This window comes from Cyclopterus lumpus, chromosome 10 (assembly GCF_009769545.1).
Source record: "Cyclopterus lumpus isolate fCycLum1 chromosome 10, fCycLum1.pri, whole genome shotgun sequence".
NCBI classification, from domain to species: domain Eukaryota; kingdom Metazoa; phylum Chordata; class Actinopteri; order Perciformes; family Cyclopteridae; genus Cyclopterus; species Cyclopterus lumpus.
In genome coordinates this window covers 13669970-13693580 of record NC_046975.1, presented here as the reverse complement: position 1 = coordinate 13693580, position 23611 = coordinate 13669970, and the positions used below count along the sequence as shown (strand labels likewise).

Below are 23611 nucleotides of genomic sequence, written 5' to 3'. Positions count from 1 at the left end.
TGCAAACGATTCTCTCGCTGTAACAATATACCTCAGCATCAGCCATGTTTGTCATTGTTGCTGCTACACTGCTGCATTTTAAACCATGTAACCATGTTCCTGATCACATGATCTCCGCTTCCACCACGGTCTTATAAGGAGACACAAGCAAAGATAATAACCAAACGTTTATTTGATTTTGGCAATATGGTCAAAAGTTATCACAACAAAATCAAAGTCAGTCATCCATAACACCACACAGCCCACCAGCGGCTTTCTGCCTTTTACACTGCTCTGTAACATTTCTTTACATGATCACACACGTCCACTGTGTTGCTCCTTTCACACACACACACACACACACACACACACACACACACACACACACACACACACACACACACACACACACACACACACACACACACACACACACACACACACACACACACACACACACACACACACACACACACACACACACACACACACACACACACACACACACACACACATCATACAAACATTTGCATTACTTCATTCATCTCCGCTCTCATTAAAACATACTCCCAATAATACAATTATCTGTAAATCACACACGCATCCCCTTACAAAATGCCACACACACACACACACACACACACAAACACCGGCATGCACACAGTGGGCTCCTGTCTATCTGAGGCTGTTGCTGTTGGGTTGTGATCCAGCGAGGCCGGGGTGGTCAGGACTGTGGCGGTTCTGGAGGGAGACAGAGATATAAACAGACTGCTTTTACTTGTGTGGCCATGGGAGTGAATGTATTGTGAATCAGATCTAAGCCAAGTGCACAGCTGTTGTGTTCACTTCTGCCGAGTTCAGTCTGTTTAATACTGAGGGGAACAAATTAGCTTTCTATAAGCATTCATTATTTTGTGATAAACTTTGCATTTGTTATATGGTTTAAGATAGTCTCGAACCAGAACCCATAATCAAGCCTAACTGGCAACTTTATGAATTGTTGGTCGCGTGATAGATTTTCTTACCTTCTTCTTTTTCTTGTCTTTCTTCTTTTTCTTGCGGTCAGGATCATCATCCCGTTTCTTCTTCTTCTTTTTGGGATCAGTGTCTGATGGAGTTTCTAAGACGTCAAAAAGAAGCAGCTTAGTGGCCTGAAAACATGCTGCATTATTCTGAGTTAGTGGACTTGTATAGCATGTCATACCTTGTGGTAACGGGTCCTGCAGTCGATGGTGTTTGTGTTTGTGTTTGCTCTTCTTCTTTGGAGGCTGTATGTGCATCAGTCTGTACTGTTCTGGTAGCTGGGAGAGAAAAAAACACAAACATGCATGTTAATAATGGACAATAAAATTATAAAATGAACAACACATGCAGGCCAGACTATGCTAACTAATGACACTTTGCCATACTGTGTGTGTGTGTATATATATGTATATATATATATATATATATATATATATATATATATATATGTATACACACACACATACATATATATATATACATATATATATATATATATATATATATACATATACATATATATATATATATACATATACATATACATATATATATATACACATATATACATATATACATATATATACATATATACATATATATATACATACATACATACACATATATATATACATACATACATACACATATATATACATACATATACACACACACTGTTAATAAATCGATATATTCAGCACGTACTGGTCCTGTGTGTAGTCTGAAGCCTGTGAGCAGAGCGCCTGTCAATGGGTTGAAGGAGTTCCCACACACTGGAGGCTTATCAATCAAAGAGCGCAACGAGCTGCCGTCCTGAGTGCCCGGACAGTCGATCATACCTGCAGCACAGAAGAGGACGAGTAATTTGGAGCGAGGAGGAAGTTTAGAGATCAAAATAAAAAAAATGTAAGAACAAGGTCGTGAGCACATAGCCATAAAAATGTAAACGCGTTTAGCTGCGTTCAACATTAAATAGACAATCAGACAAGAGACGTTTGGTTGGCAAGAATATGTAAGAACAAACACAAGTAGTTACATATCAGGGGTTTTATGAAGCTGATTAAAAGGCAGGTTTCAGGCACAACTTTACTGAGCAGGAACACTTAAGACCAACCACTATTGAGCTAGGGGAAATTAGGAACATTGTGATAGAAAGAACAGCTATCAAGAGTAAAGTCACTTGGAAACGTGTGTCCTGTACTTCACTAACATTTTTTTCCTTTTTTCTAATGAGATGTGTGCAGTCTCCATTATTAAACACTACCTTTGATTCCTACTCATAACCACCGACCTGGTAACTCTGGCAGAAAGTTGCTGAGCTTCTCCTTCACCTTCTTCCCACAGAACTTGTTGTAGGCGTGCTCCAGGTTGTAGTGCGTGATGAGGTTGGTGTTGCCCGTTAACTCGTTTCCCACTAAACACACACAGTTAAATTCGTGCGAACATGACAAGTAAATTAATATACAAGTAAATGAATATATAACCAATCTATAACCTAACGTTAGCTAACCAACAGGTCCGACTGGAGCTGCTGTTACTTAGGTTAGACTAAGTTAAACTTAGAAACACAAGAGCGGAGTTAAAAAAAATGTAAACTCAGGTGGTTTCTGTGTCACGCAAACAAGATATATAGCGTTATATAAAAATTAAAAAAAACTATTAAACAAACAGGTGGGCTCGTACCAGCAACGTTAATTAGCTTAACGTTAGTCGATATTTTTGGTAACACTGATCTTGTTAGCTAACGTCAGTTAGCATTGTTTACAAACAGCTCAACTATCTCCTTAAATTAATAGACATTTAACACACAAAGCATGGCACAGTTAACAATAACAGACAGACGGTACCAGGAAGCTCCCGCAGTAAGTAGAACGGTTCATTCATGGCTCCGGGCTTCCGCAGGACAGGCCCTTCATCCCCGAGCTGCGGTGGCATCTGCCCCGCCATGGAGACTTGATTTTGAGGCAGAGGCGGCGGAGGCTTCCCCGGCCCGAAACCCAGAGACGAGCCGGGTGGTCCCTGGGCATCGTTTTGCCCGAACAGAGTTGAAAACATTTCCGTCATATCTATCACGAATAATACATTTATATTGAAAGAAAAAGTTAGTTTCGTCAAGCGTGTGGCCTGTTGTTTGACAGGGTGTTCACCCAGAATCCATCCGTGTGTGAACTCGACTCCTCACTTCTTTGTGGCATTATATTCATGGCCCATGTGCCGTAATACCAGGCATAAACACGCACACTACCGTAATGATTGGTATATATAAGCTAATATATTAAATACGAATATAATTACCAAGGTCACAAAACATTTTTCTTATATCCAGGATTTCAAGTTTATTTTCAGAAAACAGGCATAATGAACACATCCGAAATGTACAGTTAATTTATCCTGCAGATATCAAATAACTTATTAGAAGATCATACATCAAAGACATCGGCAGGGTGAAGAGAAGATGCCAGCCTTTCAAACTCTGTGACCGATGCCTAAAAGGGAAACAACAAAACATACAAGAAAACTGTTAAGTCATGTTAAATATGATTTTTTTTTTGGTGAATTTTATCCTGTATAGCTCTAATATTTCTTTTGCCAATTGTTTCTCTCTCACCTTCCACTCATCAACAGTGGTAGAAATACGATATTCAGTCTGAGCAAGACTCTCTCTACCAGCCTGGGCCTTCTGTGATAGGGCAGCATTCTCGGCTTGAATCTTATTCAGCTCCTGTCGCATGTATTTCTCCTGCTTTTGATAGTATGGCATCAAAAAGCTGCAAAAGTCCTGCTCAGGAACTCCACTCGGCCGCCTATCAAAACAAGTGAGAGGGTAAAGGATTAAGATGTTTGGTATTTGAATCACGCTGCAAAATGGAAATATTACAGTGGTGACACCCATTGCAATGAAGAAAGGCAATGCGCCTATAGTACAGGGTTGTTAGTGGTATTTGCTATTAAGTATTTGAATGAGTGGTGGTAAAAGGAGCAGATATATTTCAGTCTTAAGATGTTGTCAAAGAGTGTTTTACAAGAAAACTGAGCATAAACAATCAAAAGCTTAACATGTAACCAGTTGATCATTTAATTGGAAAGAAAGCAGAAGGTGGTGGAAGATGAAATGGATTTAGTGCCGTTTACGGACCATGCAGGGTCTGCATTCTTCTTTGCAGCATTCTCCAGTTGGTCCAGCTCATTCAGTTTGAACTCTAACGAACCTTCTTCAATCAATCGGCTGATGTCCTCCTTCACATTCACAAACACAGCCATTGATGTAGGCAAATAAATAAAAAGCAAAGGCAGGTAGAAGAGTACATATACACACATATAACAAAACCAAGGAATAATACCCTCCATCTGTTTTTTACTTTTCATACATTTGTAATGTGTGGTGCGCTGCATACCCGTATGGCCCTCTGCAGCTCCTCAATGAACTGCTTGTGAATGCTTTCCATCTTCTGCGGGTTCTTTTTGTACAGAGGCCGAAATGTGCTGGCAAATCTGTTAAAACTGTGATCAAAAGCAGTGTCAATCAAAAGTGAAGCAAATTGTGTCTTTTTCCCATTAAACCAGAACGTTTTCTCAGTTAACCAATCGAGTACTGAAATGATTAACTGTTTGGACAAAAAAAAGCAACTTGAAGGTATCACCTTGGACTTTTTCTATATTTTCTGACACCTAACAATCTATAATATAAGAATAATAGCGATAATGGAACAAAAATAATTAGCTGCTGCCAAAAAAGACACATTGTGTGATTTTACAGAATGTGTAGAAAGCTAGGAAAATAAGGCAGTAATTATTATTTCTTTATTATTTCCAAAAAAACATGATAATCCTACATCTTTTCAATAATTTGAGTTAACAATTTAACCCAGAAGTCATAGGTCTGACTTCCTATGACAGATGAATGCTGCACTGTCATGGTAATCATCTACGATACTTCTGAATCTCAGTCCTTCACACAGCTGTGACCACTACCACATTCACCCACTGCTTTTGTAGCTCATCTCCTGTACCTTCAGGTTATCATCATCATCCTCATAAAGCTACCTATAGAACTCACCTCGATTTGTGCCTCCAATATACAGGGGGTAAAATAAGTATTGAACACATCACCATTTTTCTCAGTGAATATATTTCAAAAGGTGCTATTGAAATGACATTTTCACCAGATGACGGTGACAACCCAAGTGATGCAAACATACAAAGAAAACCAAACCAATAAGTTCAGAAATTAAGTTATGTGTAATAAAATGGAATGACAGGGAAGTAGTATTGAACACGCTTACTGAAATTGATTTAATACTTGGTAAAAAAGCCTTTGTTGGTCATGACAGCTTCAAGACGCCTCTGTATGGAGAAACTAGTCTCTTGCATTGCTCAGGTGTGATTTTGGCCCATTCTTTCACACAAACTGTCTTTAAATCTTGAAGCTTCAGTGAGAACTCTGAATTTAGTTATTTCTATAGATTTTCTATTGGATTAAAGTCAGCTGATTGGCTGGGCCATTCACACAGCTTTATTTTCTTTCTCTGAAACCAATTGAGAGTTTTGGGATGATTGTCTGGCTGAGATGTCCACCCTCGTTTCATCTTCATCATCCTGGTAGATGGCCACACAAGAATGTCTTGGTAATTTTTTTCATTCATACTTCCTTCAAATATATGAAGTTTGCCAGAGCCGTATGCTGAAAAACACTGCTGGTCTGGTGTTTTTGGGGTGATGTGCAGTGCCATTTGGCCTCCAAACGAGGTGTGCATTATGGCATCCAAAGAGTTCCATTGTGTTTTCATCTGACCAGACTATATTCTCCCAGTATTTCACAGGCTTGTCTAAATGTACTTTAAACCAGCTTCAACATGTTTTTCCTTCAGCAATGGAGTCTTGGTGGTGAGCATACTATTTAAATTATGTTCTTTCCACTTCCAGATTACGGCCCCAACAGTGCTCACTGGAACATTCAGAAGTTTAGAAATCCTTCTGTAACCAATGCAATCAGTATGTTTTGCAACAATAAGGTTGAATCCAAGAGAAAATCTATGGAAAGAGCTCAAGATCAGAGTTCCCACAGAAGCGTCAAGATTTGAAGACAAAAAATCACACCTGAGCAATCCATGCGACTAGCGTCTCATACAGCAGGCGTCTTGAAGCTGTCGTTACCAACAAAGGCTTTTGTACCAAGTATTAAATACATTTTAAATCAGCGTGTTTTATTACATGTAACTTAATTTCTGAACTTATTTGTTTGATTTTCTTTGTATATATGGGTAAACGACATCTGGTGAACATTTCATGTCAATAGCTCCTTAAGAAAAATATTTACTGAGAAAAATGGTGGCGTGTTCAATACTTATAAATAATTTAAAGTAACGATGATCCATAACAAGGGAGCTACAAACTGGGACTAATGCATACTGTCGTTTCGGGACTGGATTTCCACCATAAACACAAGTGGTACGTTACCTGGCATGGTCGATGAACTTTTCCAGGCTCTTCTGCATCACTTTGTCGAACAACTTCAGCCTCTTAAACCGAGCTTCTTTCTCCTCGGGCGGCTTACTACCTGATCCAGGTATGGTCGTCTGTGAGGAAACATCTCCTGTGGCTTCATTCATTCGGTCTACAGCTGGTGTTTTAACACAAATTTCAACTACAGTCTCCTTTTGTGTTGCGCCTTCGCTTTCTTCCATTTTTCCGCTTCTGTTTACGTTTTTCAACACCCGCCAAATCTACGGCAAGTCACTGCGCCCAGAAACTACGAAATTGGTTATTCTGGCACATGCGCAGTTCGAGCTGGCCGCCAGGTCTGTCAGTCAGTTACTTCCAGCTGTCATTCCTCCTCAAGCCCCTTGAGGTTGACTGCCGTCTTTACCAACATGGCTCTAATCACAGGACTCTGTACTTTTTTGTACCACTTACCTCAGATTTACAAATGGCTTCTGAAACCATATTATATGTCCTCGCTTTTCATGACCGTCGCCTTCCTGGTGGTCCGAAAGGCTCCCGGTCTGTGCGAGCACCTGGCGACCCAGCGAGAGGACGGCAACTCCTGCGACTTTGACTGGGTGAGCATGGCGGGGATAGTGTGGCGCTGCACTGTATATTTATATTTATATCAAAATATAATGTGAGATGAGTTGTAACTTAATTTACTCACTTTTCACAAAGTTGTTTCATGTTTGTTTTCTTTTGCTTTATAGAGAGAGCTGGAGATTCTCATGTTTCTTAGTGCAATAGTTATGATGAAGAACAGGAGAGCGAGTAAGTACCCCTCCCCCCCCCACACACACATGCTCACAGTTGTATGTGTGTAAACCAACACAGCAAGTGTTTGTTTACACTGTAAACAGTCATCATCACAAGTGTTGGCCTATCTGCATTAAGAAGGTGAACTGGGGACCACCAAGATATACTAGCACGCCTTTTTTCAGTCTAGGCAACAACCCTACTTGGTTAGATCTAGTTTTATTTCAAATAAACTCTTTCTGGCAGAAAGCCACATTTCTGCCATCTGTGATATGTTGATTCACATGAGAAGTGTGTCTCCTAATTATACTTAATCTGTAACCTGAAAGTAGAGACAGATATGTGACTGTTCAAAATCCTATCGAACAACAAGGAAGGAAACTAGGTGGGTCCTACGATGTGTATGTAATGTTGAACCCAGTAGGTATTTGTGACTTAATGGGTAACTGTTTCAGATCCTGAGAAGCCCTGCACTTAGCCACATGCAGGAAGTGCTTTACAAAAAGCTTTGCTTTGTTGTGTAAACATTTCAATTGCAGTGTAACCCTGCCTTCTTGTGACCTTGTACCAACAGCGTGAAGGTTACTCCCCGGCTACATTCAATGTTTGTCCTCTCTTCTTCTCCTTTCTCTTTCTCAGTCACACTGGAGCAGCACGTAGGCAACTTGTTCCTGTTCAGTAAAGTGGCCAACGTCGTCCTCTTCTTCAGGCTGGACATTCGGCTCGGCATCCTTTACCTCGCATTGTGTGTCGGTCAGTGGCCTTATGACCCTTATACAAATACTGCCGCACTCTCAAGAAACTTTGAGTTAAGGGGAGGGATATTTAAGACTGTCTTCCATCAGGAGGGACACATGGTAGTGCCGGCCCATCACCTTCCCCTTAAAGTGGTGCCATTAAAGTTATTCCTTTGCTGTTTAGAGACACCACTCTCGATGCCCCTCAAGAAACTGTTCAACAAAGATCTCACGCATTTAGTATTATAATCAGTTCTGTTAGTAAACGAGGTAGTAGACAGTTTCTATATAATTATTGGTAGGTATTCATAAAATAAGCCAGCATTTTGGGGAAATTGATTAAACATAATTACTAAAGAAAGGTACCTTGAAACTGCATTTGGAGTACTTATTTTATTACAGACGTTTTGAGCTAACACTGATCTCCTTCACGACAGTAACGAGTCCAGTGTGGGTACTTGTTTTCTTTTGTATTCCTCTTTTATATTTATATATCTTTTTTGTATCAGGCACCTATTCAACTGAGGTTACTTCAAGTGGATATTTATTATTAACCTAATCTGAGACTTTCAAAGCTTCAGAAAATGTCAAACTTGCATTTAGACTCCACTGGGATTCTCTCTAATGTTAACTTATTAGTCTGTTTATCTGTGCCTTGTCTCCAGCATTCCTCATGACCTGTAAGCCACCTCTCTACATGGGCCCCGAGTACATCAAGTACTTCAGTGACAAGACCATAGATGTGAGTGTTACACTACAGACTGTGCTGGATTGCAGTTGTTTAAATACTTGTAAATTCCTTTCTGATGTAAGATGATCATTTGTAACTACAGCCGTACCTCAGGACTCTGTTAAGTAGCAGCTTTAAAACAACACAACTGGTGGGAATTATAATGGAGTATCCAAGTCTTTATATGTAATATAATAACATAAAGATGTGAGCTTCTTATTGCACAATGCAATAAGAACGTCTCCATTAAACATGGAAGCCACATTGTAATAGCAAAATGCCAATTAATAATATATATTAATTGAATGTCAGACATTTTAAATATTTGAACTGCCTTATTGGACGTATTTTAGGAGGCGAGTAGGTGAGAGTGACAGATCGTCACCTGCGTAATCTGTTCTCATCTAATTTATTGTGTCATCAGGAGGAGCTGCAGAGAGACAGTCGTGTCACCTGGATTGTTGAATTCTACGCCAACTGGTCCTCTGACTGTCAGTCTTTCGCTCCCGTCTTTGCCGACCTTTCACTCAAGTAAGAAATAATTAAATTAAGTTTTTGTAATTAAGATACTGACGGCTGAACTGTTTGTCAGACCCTCCTTCAGGTTAATTAGTCACTGATGGTGAAATTTAAATAGCTGTGATTGGCTGAGCTGTGTTCGAGACAAAATACTAGATAAATACACTTTTGGCAATAAACCTACATATCATTATATCATACCTTTGCTTAAATATGCAACCATGATATCTATTTCTAAGTAGAACATTTATTGCTTGAAGATAAACCGTATGGCTCAAACATTCTGGAATCTGCTGAGTATTATACATACAACAAAGACAATAATTTTACAGTGTGTTTATTTGGTATGAATCATAAAAATAATTGTATCTATTTAGCTGCAGAAGGCTTTTTTGTCTGTCAGTAAGACGGCTCGGCCTCCTGCTTTATTCAGTGGAAGTTTGGCTTGATAACTCCCTTCCATGTTCCATACTGTATGTATCTTATAATTTCTAGATAAGCAATATTATATTCATTTTCACATAATGAAGTTGTTAAATTAAACTGCTGTGTAAATAATAAAAGTAATCTGCTATCTAAGTGATCTGCTCTCCAAAAATAGAGTATTGACTCAGATACTTGTCCCGTGCATCCTGCACTGTGTACTGCAGGTACAACTGTCCTGGACTCAAGTTTGGGAAAGTGGACATCGGACGCTATGGAGATATTTCTGAGAGGTCGGACATTTTTTTCCACTTTGCCCCTCTACTACAATGCCACACTATTGTTTCTTCATGCTTTCTACAAATTTGACAGTATCTGAGCACAGAAAATTGACTGTCCAAGGAATTATTTCTGAACAGGTTCAAGGTTAGTACTTCACCACTGTCCAAGCAGCTGCCCTCACTGGTGCTTTTCCAAGAAGGGCGGGAAGTCATAAGACGTCCAATGGTGGACAATAAAAAGAGAGCCGTGTCTTGGACCTTCAATGAGGCAAGTCTTGTATGTAACTAACTGGTGGAGTAGGAACTGTCACATCCACAAAGATAGCCTAACATGAGGTTTATTTAATTCCTAGGAGAACATTATCCGGGAGTTTAATCTCAACGAACTCTTCCAAAAATCCAAGAAGCTGAACAAAGGTCGTGGTTTGAAAGAGGAGCAGAGCGGCGTTCAGCCACTGGAGGTCACCGACGAGCTCCATTCTGAAACCAACAACCTCGAGCATCCCACAGAGAGCAAGAAAGACCAGTGAAGAGGATGATTGCCTTACGTGGTTGCCAAAGTCCAGAATATGATGGGACGGCGAGAGGAAACCGGTTTTAACCACTAAAGATGTCATGTCTACACTCAAAGTCTTCACTGTGGCAAATTAATACCCAAAAAGCTGGACCACGTTTCCCTGGCTGGGTATGATGCAGTGTGGTTTGAATGCAGCTATGCAAAAGACAAGCAATGATTTTGGTACATTTTATAAAGTTATTTGAGAATACATTTTGTAATGCTTGTTTTTTGGCTACTTTCGGCAACATCTCATCACTGTGTAACTTTTGCTGCCTGTATTTTGCAACTAGCATGTTTACTGGTGAAGCTGAAATAAATAGAGGTGAAGCTGAAATAAAAAAGTTAAGATTCATCAGTTTTACCTTTTTATTCTGAGAAGCCATCTTTTTCAAAATTCTTTATAAAGGCCATTTTGGAAATGTCTTAAATGTACTCGTTACAGATATTTGTGAAACTCGTTCCATTCATCACAGCCCACAATAGTAATATTTTATCTCACAGAAGTATACTCACATAGTTTCAAATTGTTCAGTGGCCAACGATCATGGCCAGAGCAGGAAGAAAAGTATCGCAGGTTCTTTTTATCTCCTTACGAAGGCTGCCTGTGCCATTAATGATGCTTCTTGACTTGTAATCACCCACACATCACCATATTGCCAATATTCTCAAGTTTGCACACCAGTGAAGCATTTAGCTCGACAAACAAAAAACACATGCATGCCGAAGACAGTCTGGTAGGGTTGAAAACTAGTAACATGGTCCTTTGGGTTGAACAATGATACTTCAAGGAAGTACTTTCCCCCAAAGACGTGCTACAGTCAGCCAGCTTTGACATTCTAGTGTGAACACCGCTGGAGGCCTTAATAGGACAAATAAAATAAATAAAAACTCCACTTTAATACCCAATCCTGAAACTCAAAAAAAAAATCTGCTCTCCTTTTTTCTTTCTCAAAATGGGCTTGGGTTAAAAAAAAATAAAAAAAAGTCTGTACCTTTACATAAGTTTTAAAAGCCAATCAAAAAAAATCTACTCTGACGTACATTTCTTTTTCCTCAAGTGTAAAAAATACAAATAAATAGAAAAAAATGTCAATGTGCATGCTTCACTATGTATGGTCTCAAGGCAGAAAAATAAAAAAAAACAGACAGTCCCTCCTTGAAATGCTATTAAGTGGCGCAGCGCTTTTACAATTTAATTTATAAAGTCTTTGTTGTAAAAAATATTCATACTTTTCTCAAAAAGACAAAATGACAATCTGGTCGAGACAGGTTTGAAATGGTGTCCAACACTACAAGGTTGTCATGTCTGGTAAAAATAAATAAGCCCTTCTTCCATTGCTGCCCCTATTTTGCTGGCCACCTATTAAAGGTTCTACTTCGCATCTTGATTGACAGAAAAGAAGAAAGAGACAAAAAAAGTACATAATGATCTTAAAGCTACTAAGAGATTTTGCATATTATCTCTAGCATAAACATTAAAAGCGTACATTCCACAAAGATACTTGTGCTGCAGTTGTGATTCAGAATTTCTTTGCGGCTTTCAGGAAATCAAGCTAAATTATTTACCACTTGTCCACCAAACGATCATCATTCTCTTTGGACGATGAAAATTCCAGCACAAACTCATGAGTGGCTGATGCAGCCATTAAAATAAAAAACAGGCAACTGATTTGAGATTGCGTTCATGAATAATTACACACAGTACATCTGTCACCCTTATCCAAAGTCATCTTCAATACCTGACAAGTTGACCCAATAATAATAATAATAATAATAATCTGTAAGATTTTATACATTTATATAAAACAACATTTTTAAAAAAAGATTTAGAAAACTAAAATGATACTGTTTTTATAGGTACGACTCTCTCTCCATGACTCTTATAGATAAATCGGTTGAGTGGTCCGTTGGAAAAGATGTTTCTATTGGTCAACAGTCCTAAATCCTCCTACTTAGGTTTCTACATCCACTGGATAAAGGACATCCTTTCCTTAAGTGTCGGACACGGTGGGCAATACTCCGTGTGCTAATGTCCAAATAAAACTGCAAATCATTGAATAGCTATGGGTGTTTTATAGACAGATCTGTGCCCAGCCATGATGATACAGTCACATCCATCTATGGCTCACAAAGTGGCTAAATGGAGTCGACTTGATCCAGTGAAAAAGTGTCCCCTTTTACTCTTTGTTCAAATCTGCCAGTGGGTGGAGTTACAAATATAACAAAGTGAGTACCAGACAGGCCTGCTCCTTTAGTCTTTTGCAGTGGAAAACAGTCATTTTTCAGGAGCTTACAGTCATGAATAACATCCAGCTCAGGTCAGAGACAAGTGGAAGTAGTCCTGTGACTTTTCCCCATTCTTTGTGATGGACCATGAAGGATGTCTGTCACTCAAACCGATATCTCGTAAGTGGTCCCTCCAACACCCGTCACCTTCTTGACTCCGCCCCCTGGTCTGGATGGTGTGTGATTGGCCAAGACTGGACGAGAGGTGGATCTGATTGGACAGCCATCAGGAAGGGGAGGGAAGGGGAGGGGAGGAGAGGGGAAGCAGATGAGGAGGGAGGACAGAGGACAAATGTTTCTCTACAATCACATTTTTAAGGCATTTGGTAACTATACTTAGTGAGTAAGAAAAGCACAGGGACAAAAAAGGCTAGAGGACAGAAGTAAACAGCACCATCGTTAGGCATGCTTTCACAGAGCTAAACACATACTGACATGCTTTTAGAAACTTATCCACACAGTCCACCAACACAACCAATAAATCTTCCAGACACACTTCCAACTGTTCAATGCTAAACAAGCAAAGACTGACTCAACCTTGGAGGAGGAAAAGGAAGACTCACACAGATCAGGGAGGAAGAGGAGGGCTGACACAAAACCAGGGAGGAAGAAGAAGAGAATTAGGAGGAAGAGGAAGAGAAGCGTGCTGACGGATCTGACGATGGATCACTACTCACTGTGGAGCCTGTTGCCCTCCTCCGGCTCCTCCCCCTCCCAGCACAATGCCTCCTCCTGAAGCCCGAGGCTTGTGCTGAGGTCCTGCCTCCCCAACATTAGACTGGGACTTGCCGAGGGAGAGGCCGCGAGGTGGCGGGGAGACAGGGGGCTCTAGTGAACGAGCCAAAGGGGAAGAGGAGGAAAGGTTACGAGGGGCTCGGGAGGAGGAGTCGTGGTTAAGCTGGAGCAGGTGCTGGATCTCAGGAGGCCCAGAGGGGGGAGGGGGCGGGCTGACGGCACGCAGGTAGGCCCTGTGGGGGGAGGAGAAAGTGGCAGAGCCCTGGAGCAGCTGCCCCTCCCTCTGCTGAGCGATCTGAGCTGAGAGGAAGGGCGACGTGTAGCCCTGCAGCGGGCTGCTGGGTGACACCACCTCACGCTGGCCTGTTATAGTCGCTGAAGGAAACGGAGCTCGAGGTTTCTGCGGTGACAGCTCATGAGCGGCTGACTCAAACTCTGGGCTCTCGGATGGTGTCAGAAGGCTGTCATAGGACAGGCTGCCATTCCGAGGCGTTTGATTAGCCAGGCTTTTGTAGCTGGTGTCTGTGGTGCCCTCTGATTGGAGCGTGGCCAGCGGGTTTTGTGCCGTGTGAGCCGAGCGCAGGCTGGAGGAGTGAGAGCCGCCAGTGGACAGAACCAGAGAGGATGGGTAGGAGGTGTAGGAGCGCCCAGTAAGGGAGTAACCTGACATGCCCCCTGGCATCACCCCAGCAGTCCCGCCAGAGCCTCCGGGGCCCTCACCCCTCTCCCCTCCCCCTCTGCGCGCCCCTGCACCTCCCCCCACCACTGTGGTCCCGTCCAAGCTGTTCGGCTCCGAGCGGTAGCTAGGCTGACGGCTGGACTGGAGGATGGAGGGAGATGGAGAGTCAAGACTATCCCCACGGATCATCTGAGAGGAGGAGAAACAGAACAAAGACAGAGAGGGGGAGTGTGATGAAGATGAAGGCAGGAGTAAAGATGTGGATTGGGAGAAAGATGAAAATCACCATGTTACTTAAGGAATGGATAACATAACACCAAAAAAAACATTTGACTACTTATTATAAAACAGAAAAAAAGAGTGGTGGGGTGAAATTGGATGCTTGACCAGTGCTCTACTCCATCATCACACTACTGGATTGGAAACATTGACTGGCTTGAACAAGCACTGACAGTGCATGTCAAAGACTGTGTGTATCAACACATGAATGGAAATACAAATACATACGGTACATGAACTACACATTCCAGTCAATGCAGTCTCAGGGGAAAGGATAGATCCACTCAAACACACAGAGACAGCCAATGGGATACACACAGACACTAGCTGAGACTTACTGATCGACCGATGGCCACTGAATGATCAATTCAAAGTAAAAAACAAAAAAGAGGGGCATGGTATTAACCACAAAAAAATTCAGAAGCAGGACGGCATATCAGCCACCAGATTAATTGTTACTGTAATCGGATATTGTTTGTTCTGAGAAATCTAATAAGATTAACCACATCCCTATATTTTACAAATGCTAAAACAAGCTTGCTAAGTAAAATCAACATGGTGTGTGTCTATTTAAAAGAATATGTTTAGATTGACATGAGTCTTGCATGCATCTGTTTGTCCAATCAGGCAAAGACATGTGGCTAACTTTGCTCTTAGCTGACCCTGTGTTCCTTTAATACTCTTAATATACAGAATTGAATAATGTTAGGTGGATAGTTTAGTGCATGTATATTGACATATACCTTGTTGGGGTGTGTGAGGGCAGTGTGGTTCCTTCCTGGGCTGTTGTAAGGTGGTCGGTACTTATACATTGACGGCGTAGTTGGAGCTTTAGTCAATAAGCTGCTCTCTGAGTGGCAAGAAACCAAAAGGAAAATTTGAAAGAGGTGTGTTTGTGATTACAAAACAAACATTCAACTGTTCAGGTAAAGCCCTTGAAGTACCTGTGCTGCACTTGATGGCCAAAACTCAAGATGTGGACATGCCATGTGAAATACCCGTTACTACAGAGGTTACACATGTATTGTGTGCGAGTGTGTTGGTCTCACCCTCCGTGTCAGCACGGGGCAGGCCAGGATAACGAAGCTCTGGCTTTGGAGGAGGCGGAGGCTCTGCATCAGCTGACTGGCTCTCCATCTGCTCTAGACTACTCTTGGACTGGAGGGGACACACACAGACACACAGTTTCAGGCCATGTTCACACCCACAACAGCACTGAATTAAAAAAGAATGATTAGAATACAGTTATCCGGTAAAGAAGTTTCACAACACCATCTGCCAATGCACGCACGTTGCAAGTATATTACTTTGTAACTTGAGCGTAGTACTTCTATTGTTAACCTTGCAATTGTTGTAACAGAGGATGGAACAGTTGATGCCATAACAACTTCTTGGAGGTATAGTGTCCCGTTTCATGAACCATTGTTTTGGCATCTGATAAAAGTTCAAACTCAATGATGTAACTATTTTTAGTCTGAACAGCCTCCAACACATGTACTTCATTATCCAGATGAGGTAGGGTTTTCTCCTTTAATATACTCTTATTCCGTGTGCAAAATACAGTGTACGAAAGCAGCAGGAAAAAAACAGAAAGAAATGGGATTCAAATTGTTTTTAACTAACAAATTAGACATCTTCTGTCCTGCATTTTCCCAGTTTTGATGAGCATTGAAATCAATCTGTTACTTGAAGTTATCTCTAAATCAATGTCTCTCCTATTTCTCCAAAACCATGCTTAACACTACACAAATCTGTGGATATCTTTAACGTTTAACTGACCGTTTCTGCTTTTATCTGTCCTGTAATATTTAAAGTTAATACATTAAGATATAGCTGCATTGCTAGCACAATTTCAAACCCCATATGTTTTATCATTATGTTGTAAGACTGTTTCAAAGGACTGTTTAAGAACGTTTCAAATGGATGAATAAGACATAAGGACATGAGGTTTTTCAAATAGTGAGAGCAAGACTGAACTGGGTAGTTGTGAATAGGTTATGTTGTCTATATTAATGGAAAATTTGCAGCACTGGTATCCATGGTAGCAGCTGCAGGACCAACACATCAGCTGCCTGCTCACAGTCAGTTGAATTTTCTGTGTTGGTACTCACCTTTCAGTATTTAAATATGAAAAGAAAACCCACATCCTTTGAACTCACTTAATTTCTTTATGGTCGTTTATTTATTTTTTTGTCTGTTTGAACTTTGCCTGATGAAGTTTAGCAGACCAACACGTGTGCATGAAGTGAGCTCATGTGGTGGAAAGTGTGTGGGATTCTTGGTTTTCTTCAAGTCGATAGCTTTTGATCCTACACATCTGTCATTAGGACTTTATGGTGTGTAAAACCTTTTGTGAAATTAACTATTACATTAATTTTTAAATGAACCCTGCGAAATGTGATCGACATCTTTGGGGCGTTCCTATGTGTTAATAAATATATATATCATCCCGCAGCAACATAGTAATGTCTACAATATATACCAGTAATTCTTGAAAATCATTTATAATCCCTAGAGCTACTACATCTAAACTTACACCTGTAGATTTCTTTAGATTCTTTTTAGTACATTTGTTGGATTTAGTATCCCTCACCCTGGTGCTGTGTCGGTCATTCTGGATGCCGTTGTCCAGGACCTTGGCTTCTAGCTGGGCCTCAGTGAGGGGCGGTCTAAGAAATGGTGGCTGTACATCCACTGATTGATGGCTCCGCCTCCGTCCCATGTATCTGTGAGATCATACACATAAATCCTAATTAAATGACACAAGAATTAAAGAACAGGCTTAGAAGTATGTTGCTCGATTGAAAAGCATGATCGAACACCAAAATCTACTCACACTGAAGGCTTACTCTCATATATGCCATAACTAAACAGACAAGCGAGAACAATAAAAGAGGACGCTGGAAAAGTGGAAAGAGAGAGCAATGGAAAGAAAAATAATAATTTGGGAAGAAAGTGTTAAAAGGAGGGGAGTAAACAGACGAGTTCAGAGGAGAGAAGAAGGCTGACCTGGGGGCCTGGGAGCTGCACAGCACATGAGAAATATTCCTCATGCAGCCGTTGGTGAAGGGGTTAACACCTCCCCGAAACTTCCCTGTCACCTACAATGAGCGGGAAGAGCAGAGGAAAATGTAGCACACATGGACACCGACATTAATGATAACAACCTGAACTGCCTGGATTAATTCAGTGATGTAAGAGTTGATGCACACAACCAGCTCTTGTATGTACCTGTTCATTTGTGGTCCTACCGCGTGCCACCAACACCATGTGGAACCCAGTCAGGCCAGCGACTGGGACAAAAAAAAGGCCAGCCACACACATTACAGCCATACTGGGAGGAGAGGGTCAAGGAGGTTAAAACAAACCCAACAAAGAAAAACAAAACAAATACCAGGCCAAAAATCACAACGCATACAAAATGTGAAAAGAAAGTTTTATCATTTGTCCTGCATCTTTATGGCTGCAGTGTGCCAAGTGAAGGATACGTAACCGCAGCATGTGGCGTGTCCAGCTGCTGGCGGTGGTGCAGCACATAAACCAAGCCAAACCCAAATACGTTCATGATGTGCGTGGTAAGTGATAGCAAGAAGAGGAAGAAATGGCGATAATTCCTCCGACCAATGCAGTTGTTCACCCAAGGACAGTGGTGGTCAAAATCCTGATAGAGCACCGAGGACAAAAATGTGCACAAGTAAAGATATGACAGAGGAGCATAATGATGACAAGGAACAACTACAACAAATACAAATCAAACCATTCCTACCTCTCACATGAAAAACTAAAAATATGACATATCAAGGTCATGTCACACAGACAGACAGACAGACAGAGTTATCATTGACATTCAATCAATAAGAAAAAAATATAGAGGAACAATTAAAAAAAGAAGATAATATAAAAAGGAAAAAATATTTAATATTTATGTAATTATTATATTCAATCATTTCTGTCATATTCATTGAATGTGTTGTAACTCTGTAACGCTGTTCATCTGTACACATGACATCTATTGCTTCTGTCCATCCTGATAGAGGGATCCTCCTCTGTTGCTCTCCTGAAGGGTTCTTCCCTTTTTTCACTGTGAAAGGTTTTTTTCTGTTTTTTGGGGAGTTTTTCCTGATCCAATGTGAGGTCCTGGGACAGGGATGTTGTATGTGTACAGATTGTAAAGACCACTGAGGCACATTTATAATTTGTGATTCTGTGCTATACAAAATAAACTGAATTTAATTGACACAAACCATCACCCTGTTTCACCCAATGTCCCTGTATAACTTTCACTCAGTGTGTATAATACTGTGAAATATATACATTTCTAATTAGGACTCACAATACAAGCCCATAATACAGAGTGTGCACGTGTACCTCCACACAGTTGTCGCAGACTGAGCAGTGCGAGCAGCGCGGCGGACGGTAGAAGCGGCAGGTCGAGCACCACTTCATTCGCACCTGGATCCCCTTGATCTCCACGGTCTTGTAGAGCGGAGCACGGAAATCATCTTCTTTGTCCTCATCCTCCTCCGCTAAACACGACAGACACAAACACTGAGACTGTACCAACATCATTGTACCTGATCCTACGGTATCCCTGCATTGTGTTATACTATTTGAGTCAATTTCTAATGGATCAAGTCATTATTGATGATTCTTTTCATTCTTAGTTTATCTGTTGTGTACTCAAAAACACTACATTGCATATGTTGGTTTCTCTGTCAAAAACTTGCAGAGCAACACTGTTTACATGTGTTTTACCTCTGGGGAAGACTCCAGGGTCCATGAAAGTGGCCATACAGAAGTTGGCGAGGGTGAAGAGGAAGATCACAGCAATGTAGATTGGAATGACAGAGGAGAAATACTCTGACAACCATGGACACCTGGACAGGATGAAAAAAAATGACAGTTCGACATATTATGGCCATAACTACTAGCAGCCTCAAATCGCTGCACTTTCTATAATACACAGATGGGAAACCTCCACATGCCATCAACAACTATTGACAAGCCTTGTGCGAGCCAATTTACCCCTAAACAGCTCCCTTGAAGCTGCTCACTGGCCAGAAACAGAAGACTGTAATTGTAATTTGGCAGTTCACGGTTATGATCTTGAGGAACTGTGTGAATACAAGTGTTGCTAATAAGAGGACAGGACATGTTTGCTCAGTAAACTTTCTCTGTGTAAAGGTTGAACAAACAGGATGTCTTCATAGAAAACACAACACATAGGGGTATCTATACATGCCTTTAGCACACACAAATACATGCAACCATTATTAGTTTGGCAATGACACACCTGTGTGTACATTCGGCTCTTTGCACCATGTTTGCATTATGTGTGAGTTCAAATATGAGCGAGATCAAGAAAGAGATACTTACGTGAAGCAGAAGAAGAGGGTAGTGGATCCGACTAGGAAAGTGGTGGCTGCCGACACCGGGACATATCGGCTGGGACGAAATGGACGGGGAGGAGCAGAAGCAGGGACACCTACTCCTCCCCCAACCCCGCCACCACTGAAGCCCGGCATCAGAGACACAGAGTGCGGAGGAAGACAGAGAGAGAGGTAGGTATCTACGGTCTACCTACTGTAAACGGTGCTTTACGGGTCAAAATGGCAAATGTGGGGTTTGTTTTGGAGGAGGGGCCATGACTACAGACAAGGAAAAAGAAAACACTATGCAAAGCAGCAACTGAATGGAAACATGAGGGTTTCTCTGTGTCCAGACACTAAATGTCTCCTGGCACCAATATATCACTCAAAATCAGAGGATTTTTATAAAGCAGTATACAGCTTTACATTTAGCTTTGCATGTGTACAGCTTGTTGTAATGTTACTTAAGTTGTGTGCATAATAGAGGTTTATAAAAGCAAGACTTTACAAGAGCAAGGTGATACAAAAATATGTGTAGGTAATTTATAAATCTTTTTGTATGGCTTTAATGTAACTGTATTTGGTGCAACAATATAAATAAATCTAATTGTACTGCTCCCTGGCACCAGAGCAACTGTAACGCTTGTGTGCTTCAACACAAAAGCACAGTACCTTGCACACGACTTAAACTGGAGGAATTTGGGTTTCTCTCCACTCCTAAAACTCAGCGTTTACATTAATGCCGCTGTGCTTGAGTTCTGATGAAAATTCATATTAAAAATAAAAGACCAGAAAATGAAAGAGGTAGTGGGTGGATAGCCAGCAGGCCGAGAGCAGAAGCACATAGAGGAGAACAGGCAGAGGATTGAGCGCAGCAGCTGCTGAGGACTTCTGTGATTGTCCCGAGAGGGCGTATTTAGGCACTGGGTGGGTGGAAGAAACGGAGGATGGCGGCAGAAGGAACAGTTCCAGCGTTTCAAACTAAGTCAGCAGGGGAAACTAAAACAAATCCCATTTTAAACTAGTTGCTGGAAGCTGCATCGAACAAAAGTCCAGCTGGAGTATATTTTCAAAAAGCTGATGAAGAAAAAAACGGTATACAAAATGATGTCCAGCCTTGCTTTTGCAAGTACAACAGCTTAAACAGCCGAGCAGAGTCCCCTGGTTTGTGTGAGACCCCTACCTTCAGTCTTTGCTTCAATATGGGTTCAAAATCAACTCAATCCAAAAAGAAGCCCTGTGTGTGTCATCGAGCTGTCTCCGCACTTGGCCGGGTCTGGGTGTAGAGACCTCTCCCACCTCCAAATTCTCTGCAGATAGACCTCCTTTCCCATTCTGCATCTCTTAAACAAAGCCATGTGCCGCAGAGATGTTATGTAGTCTGAGGCATTTTAGTCCGTTCTTCTCTTTGTCCCCCGTCTTCTTTTACCCACTGGCTCTGTGGGTCAGCTGTTGGATGTCCTTATAAAACAAATATAATAAAAATGTTGTCAAGCTATTTTGATCATCAATACAATTTCCAAGCAAAAAACGTTAATATGTGATAGTTCCCACTGATATAAAAGCACTTTGAGTTCAATATAAATAGCTGTGGTCAACACAAGTAACTACAATGATACCTTGTATGAAATGATCAGTTTTTTATTTAGCAGGTTTAAGCTTTACTGTCAAAAGTAAAGTTCCTTGTTGGACACAGATATCTAAGAGAAGCAGAGGTTGTTCTCTGATTTCACAACAAAGGCTGACTAATCACTTCTTTACTGTCCCAAAAAGGTTGCGTTACACTGTAAACCTGTTCATTTCTCACCATTATTGTTACTCAAACAAAGTTGCTCAACAGCCTGCTGTTGTTAAACAAACCGCTGTCACATCAATGCCCTCAAATGAAACACCTCCCACTTCTGGAAATTGAAAAAAAACAAACACGCAGACAAGGATCCGTGATGAGCCAGAACGCCTTTGACTGACACGCGCACACACACTCCTCCAAATGAAAAGGTAGTGCGTGCGGTGTAACAGTGCAACCTGATAGTTTAGACACGCCCCTCTTTTCGACAATAACCAGGCAGTGCAGTAACCGTCTCACTGGCCTAACAACAACACACGCAAGACTATAACGGATGTTAATCCTAAAATCCAGCCTGTCATGTCACCGTCTATCGAGCTACATCGATAAACGGCCGGCCAGCAATGCATGTTATCCATTTCCCCGCAACAGTTACACACTAGCAGTTTCCAGCTAACGTCTTGTTTAGCTAAATGTATGTAATTTAACTGATTTATCACTTCATCTTTGGATCCCAAATTGAAGCGGACATCGACAACAGGCCAGGGCGGTGATAGGAGACAACTTACGTTACAACAATGAACCTCATTAAAATAACGTCACACCTCACTACCTTCAACTAAATAATACACGATGCAATGTTGTGTCCCGTTGTGTTAACGTTCATTTAAATTCTGACATTTAAACGCATTCCACACTTAATAATCAGCTAGCTCTCACCTAGCCTCGAAAGTTTTTTGCGACAATGCTCAGTCCTTTACCACAGCGAAGAGTTAGCTAACGTTACCTGGCGAGTATGGGGAGCTTTACACTCGCGGGGTAGCTTTCATTGACGGCTGGCGGGATACACGAACGTACGTGCAGTTGAATTATCACCACAAAAAACAGGTGAAATCAGTAGGACATACCTAACACGGAACATGCGAGCTGTCTTGTCGGTAGGATTGTGGGTCGTTACGGTCCTCCTTGAGTTAGCCGCTAGCAAACTAGTTAGCTCGCTTGCTAGGCCGCCATCGGAATCCCGGAACTGGCCCGTCGTCCCTCAGGTGGGATGAGCAGCCAATCAGAGAGCGAGCAGGTGTGGTCTGGAGGAACAGTTTATCCGACCATGACTGACTGATAGTACTAGTTCGCATTCGGCAAAACGGATTGTTTTGACCGTCACATAATTTGATTACCACATAATGAAACGGCTTCCTCTTAAATTACTAAAGTTTTACATGCATATCATCCTTGCATTTAACATTTAAATGTAACATTTCCTCAAATAGCTCATAATGCAACAAGAGGAAAAAACACTTTTTTCATTAACGTCCTCTGCCCACTTATGAAGAGATATCTCTAACGTTACTTCAGAAACTTAGAGTCAGATGTCCTTGTTGTGAGCTGTAATACTGGAAACTTGAAAGCCAGATGATTCCATATAATTGCTGTGCCTTTGTGGAAAGTTCCACATTACCAAGTGAAGAATAGTTAGTCTGGAGTCTTTTCTTTTCTCTAGTGAAATATTGGATCAGTTTACATTTATTCAGCTTTTGTCCAAGCCACATGCAAATTATTTACAATCCATTTGTTAAGAAGAAGCCAAATTCTACCTAACAAAAGTCATATATTAACCGGTGCCAGGCAAAACAATCTGGGAGGATTAACAAGGGAACTCCGAGACATACTTAACTTGTGACAAGGGGTTAGAAGCAGAAACTACTTTGTTTGGAAAGGATCACCAGTCAAAAAGGTAGGTTTCTTGTGTTTTGTAATCACTTTTGAAGGTTACCAAAATAGTCAGATCTAATATTGTTGAGTAGTACTAATGTGTTATGGGAATTGGGAAGGAGTTAGTACAGTAGCTCTGAAAAACAATTTCTTTGCAACGTTTTTACCACAGACGACAGATGGTCCACTCAAATCCTCCATAACAGGCCCACCTACAACAAAGCCAATGTTTAGAACAATAGAACAATTAACAGTACAAAAAATAGCTAAATA

The 23611-nt window shown here is 41.1% G+C and overlaps 4 protein-coding genes across 6 annotated transcripts; 1 reads left to right on the top strand and 3 right to left on the bottom strand.

Moving 5' to 3' along the window:
- Nucleotides 1-154: 154 nt before the first annotated feature.
- On the bottom strand, nucleotides 155-3206 carry med19a (mediator complex subunit 19a). The gene is made up of 6 exons (XM_034542872.1): nucleotides 2850-3206; nucleotides 2294-2416; nucleotides 1708-1841; nucleotides 1184-1280; nucleotides 1005-1099; nucleotides 155-720 (listed from the first exon to the last, which is right to left on the bottom strand). Exons 1-6 carry the CDS (start codon nucleotides 3064-3066, stop codon nucleotides 655-657), a joined length of 732 nt encoding a protein of 243 aa, XP_034398763.1. The 5' UTR covers nucleotides 3067-3206; the 3' UTR covers nucleotides 155-654.
- A 122-nt stretch (nucleotides 3207-3328) lies between these two features.
- si:dkey-6i22.5 (polyamine-modulated factor 1) lies at nucleotides 3329-6746 on the bottom strand. The gene is made up of 5 exons (XM_034544129.1): nucleotides 6460-6746; nucleotides 4398-4503; nucleotides 4139-4239; nucleotides 3611-3806; nucleotides 3329-3488 (listed from the first exon to the last, which is right to left on the bottom strand). The coding sequence occupies exons 1-5, from the start codon at nucleotides 6684-6686 to the stop codon at nucleotides 3423-3425; spliced, it is 696 nt and encodes a 231-aa protein (XP_034400020.1). The 5' UTR covers nucleotides 6687-6746; the 3' UTR covers nucleotides 3329-3422.
- A 42-nt stretch (nucleotides 6747-6788) lies between these two features.
- On the top strand, nucleotides 6789-10843 carry tmx2a (thioredoxin-related transmembrane protein 2a). Its single transcript, XM_034544128.1, has 8 exons — nucleotides 6789-7061; nucleotides 7197-7257; nucleotides 7882-7995; nucleotides 8645-8721; nucleotides 9134-9240; nucleotides 9879-9944; nucleotides 10071-10200; nucleotides 10286-10843. Exons 1-8 carry the CDS (start codon nucleotides 6873-6875, stop codon nucleotides 10460-10462), a joined length of 921 nt encoding a protein of 306 aa, XP_034400019.1. The 5' UTR covers nucleotides 6789-6872; the 3' UTR covers nucleotides 10463-10843.
- zdhhc5b (zinc finger DHHC-type palmitoyltransferase 5b) lies at nucleotides 10844-22699 on the bottom strand. Of its 3 annotated transcripts, none has more exons than XM_034544124.1 (12): nucleotides 22534-22699; nucleotides 19847-21300; nucleotides 19226-19347; nucleotides 18839-18996; nucleotides 17959-18131; nucleotides 17702-17804; nucleotides 17480-17571; nucleotides 17064-17196; nucleotides 15520-15628; nucleotides 15214-15320; nucleotides 13455-14380; nucleotides 10844-12988 (listed from the first exon to the last, which is right to left on the bottom strand). In XM_034544124.1, the coding sequence occupies exons 2-12, from the start codon at nucleotides 19993-19995 to the stop codon at nucleotides 12883-12885; spliced, it is 2178 nt and encodes a 725-aa protein (XP_034400015.1). In that variant the 5' UTR covers nucleotides 19996-21300; nucleotides 22534-22699; the 3' UTR covers nucleotides 10844-12882. The 3 variants fall into 3 exon arrangements, with proteins under 3 accessions (XP_034400015.1, XP_034400017.1, XP_034400016.1); XM_034544126.1 differs by having other exon boundaries at nucleotides 21023-21300; nucleotides 22534-22697; XM_034544125.1 differs by lacking the exon at nucleotides 22534-22699 and adding an exon at nucleotides 22413-22524.
- Nucleotides 22700-23611: the final 912 nt, after the last annotated feature.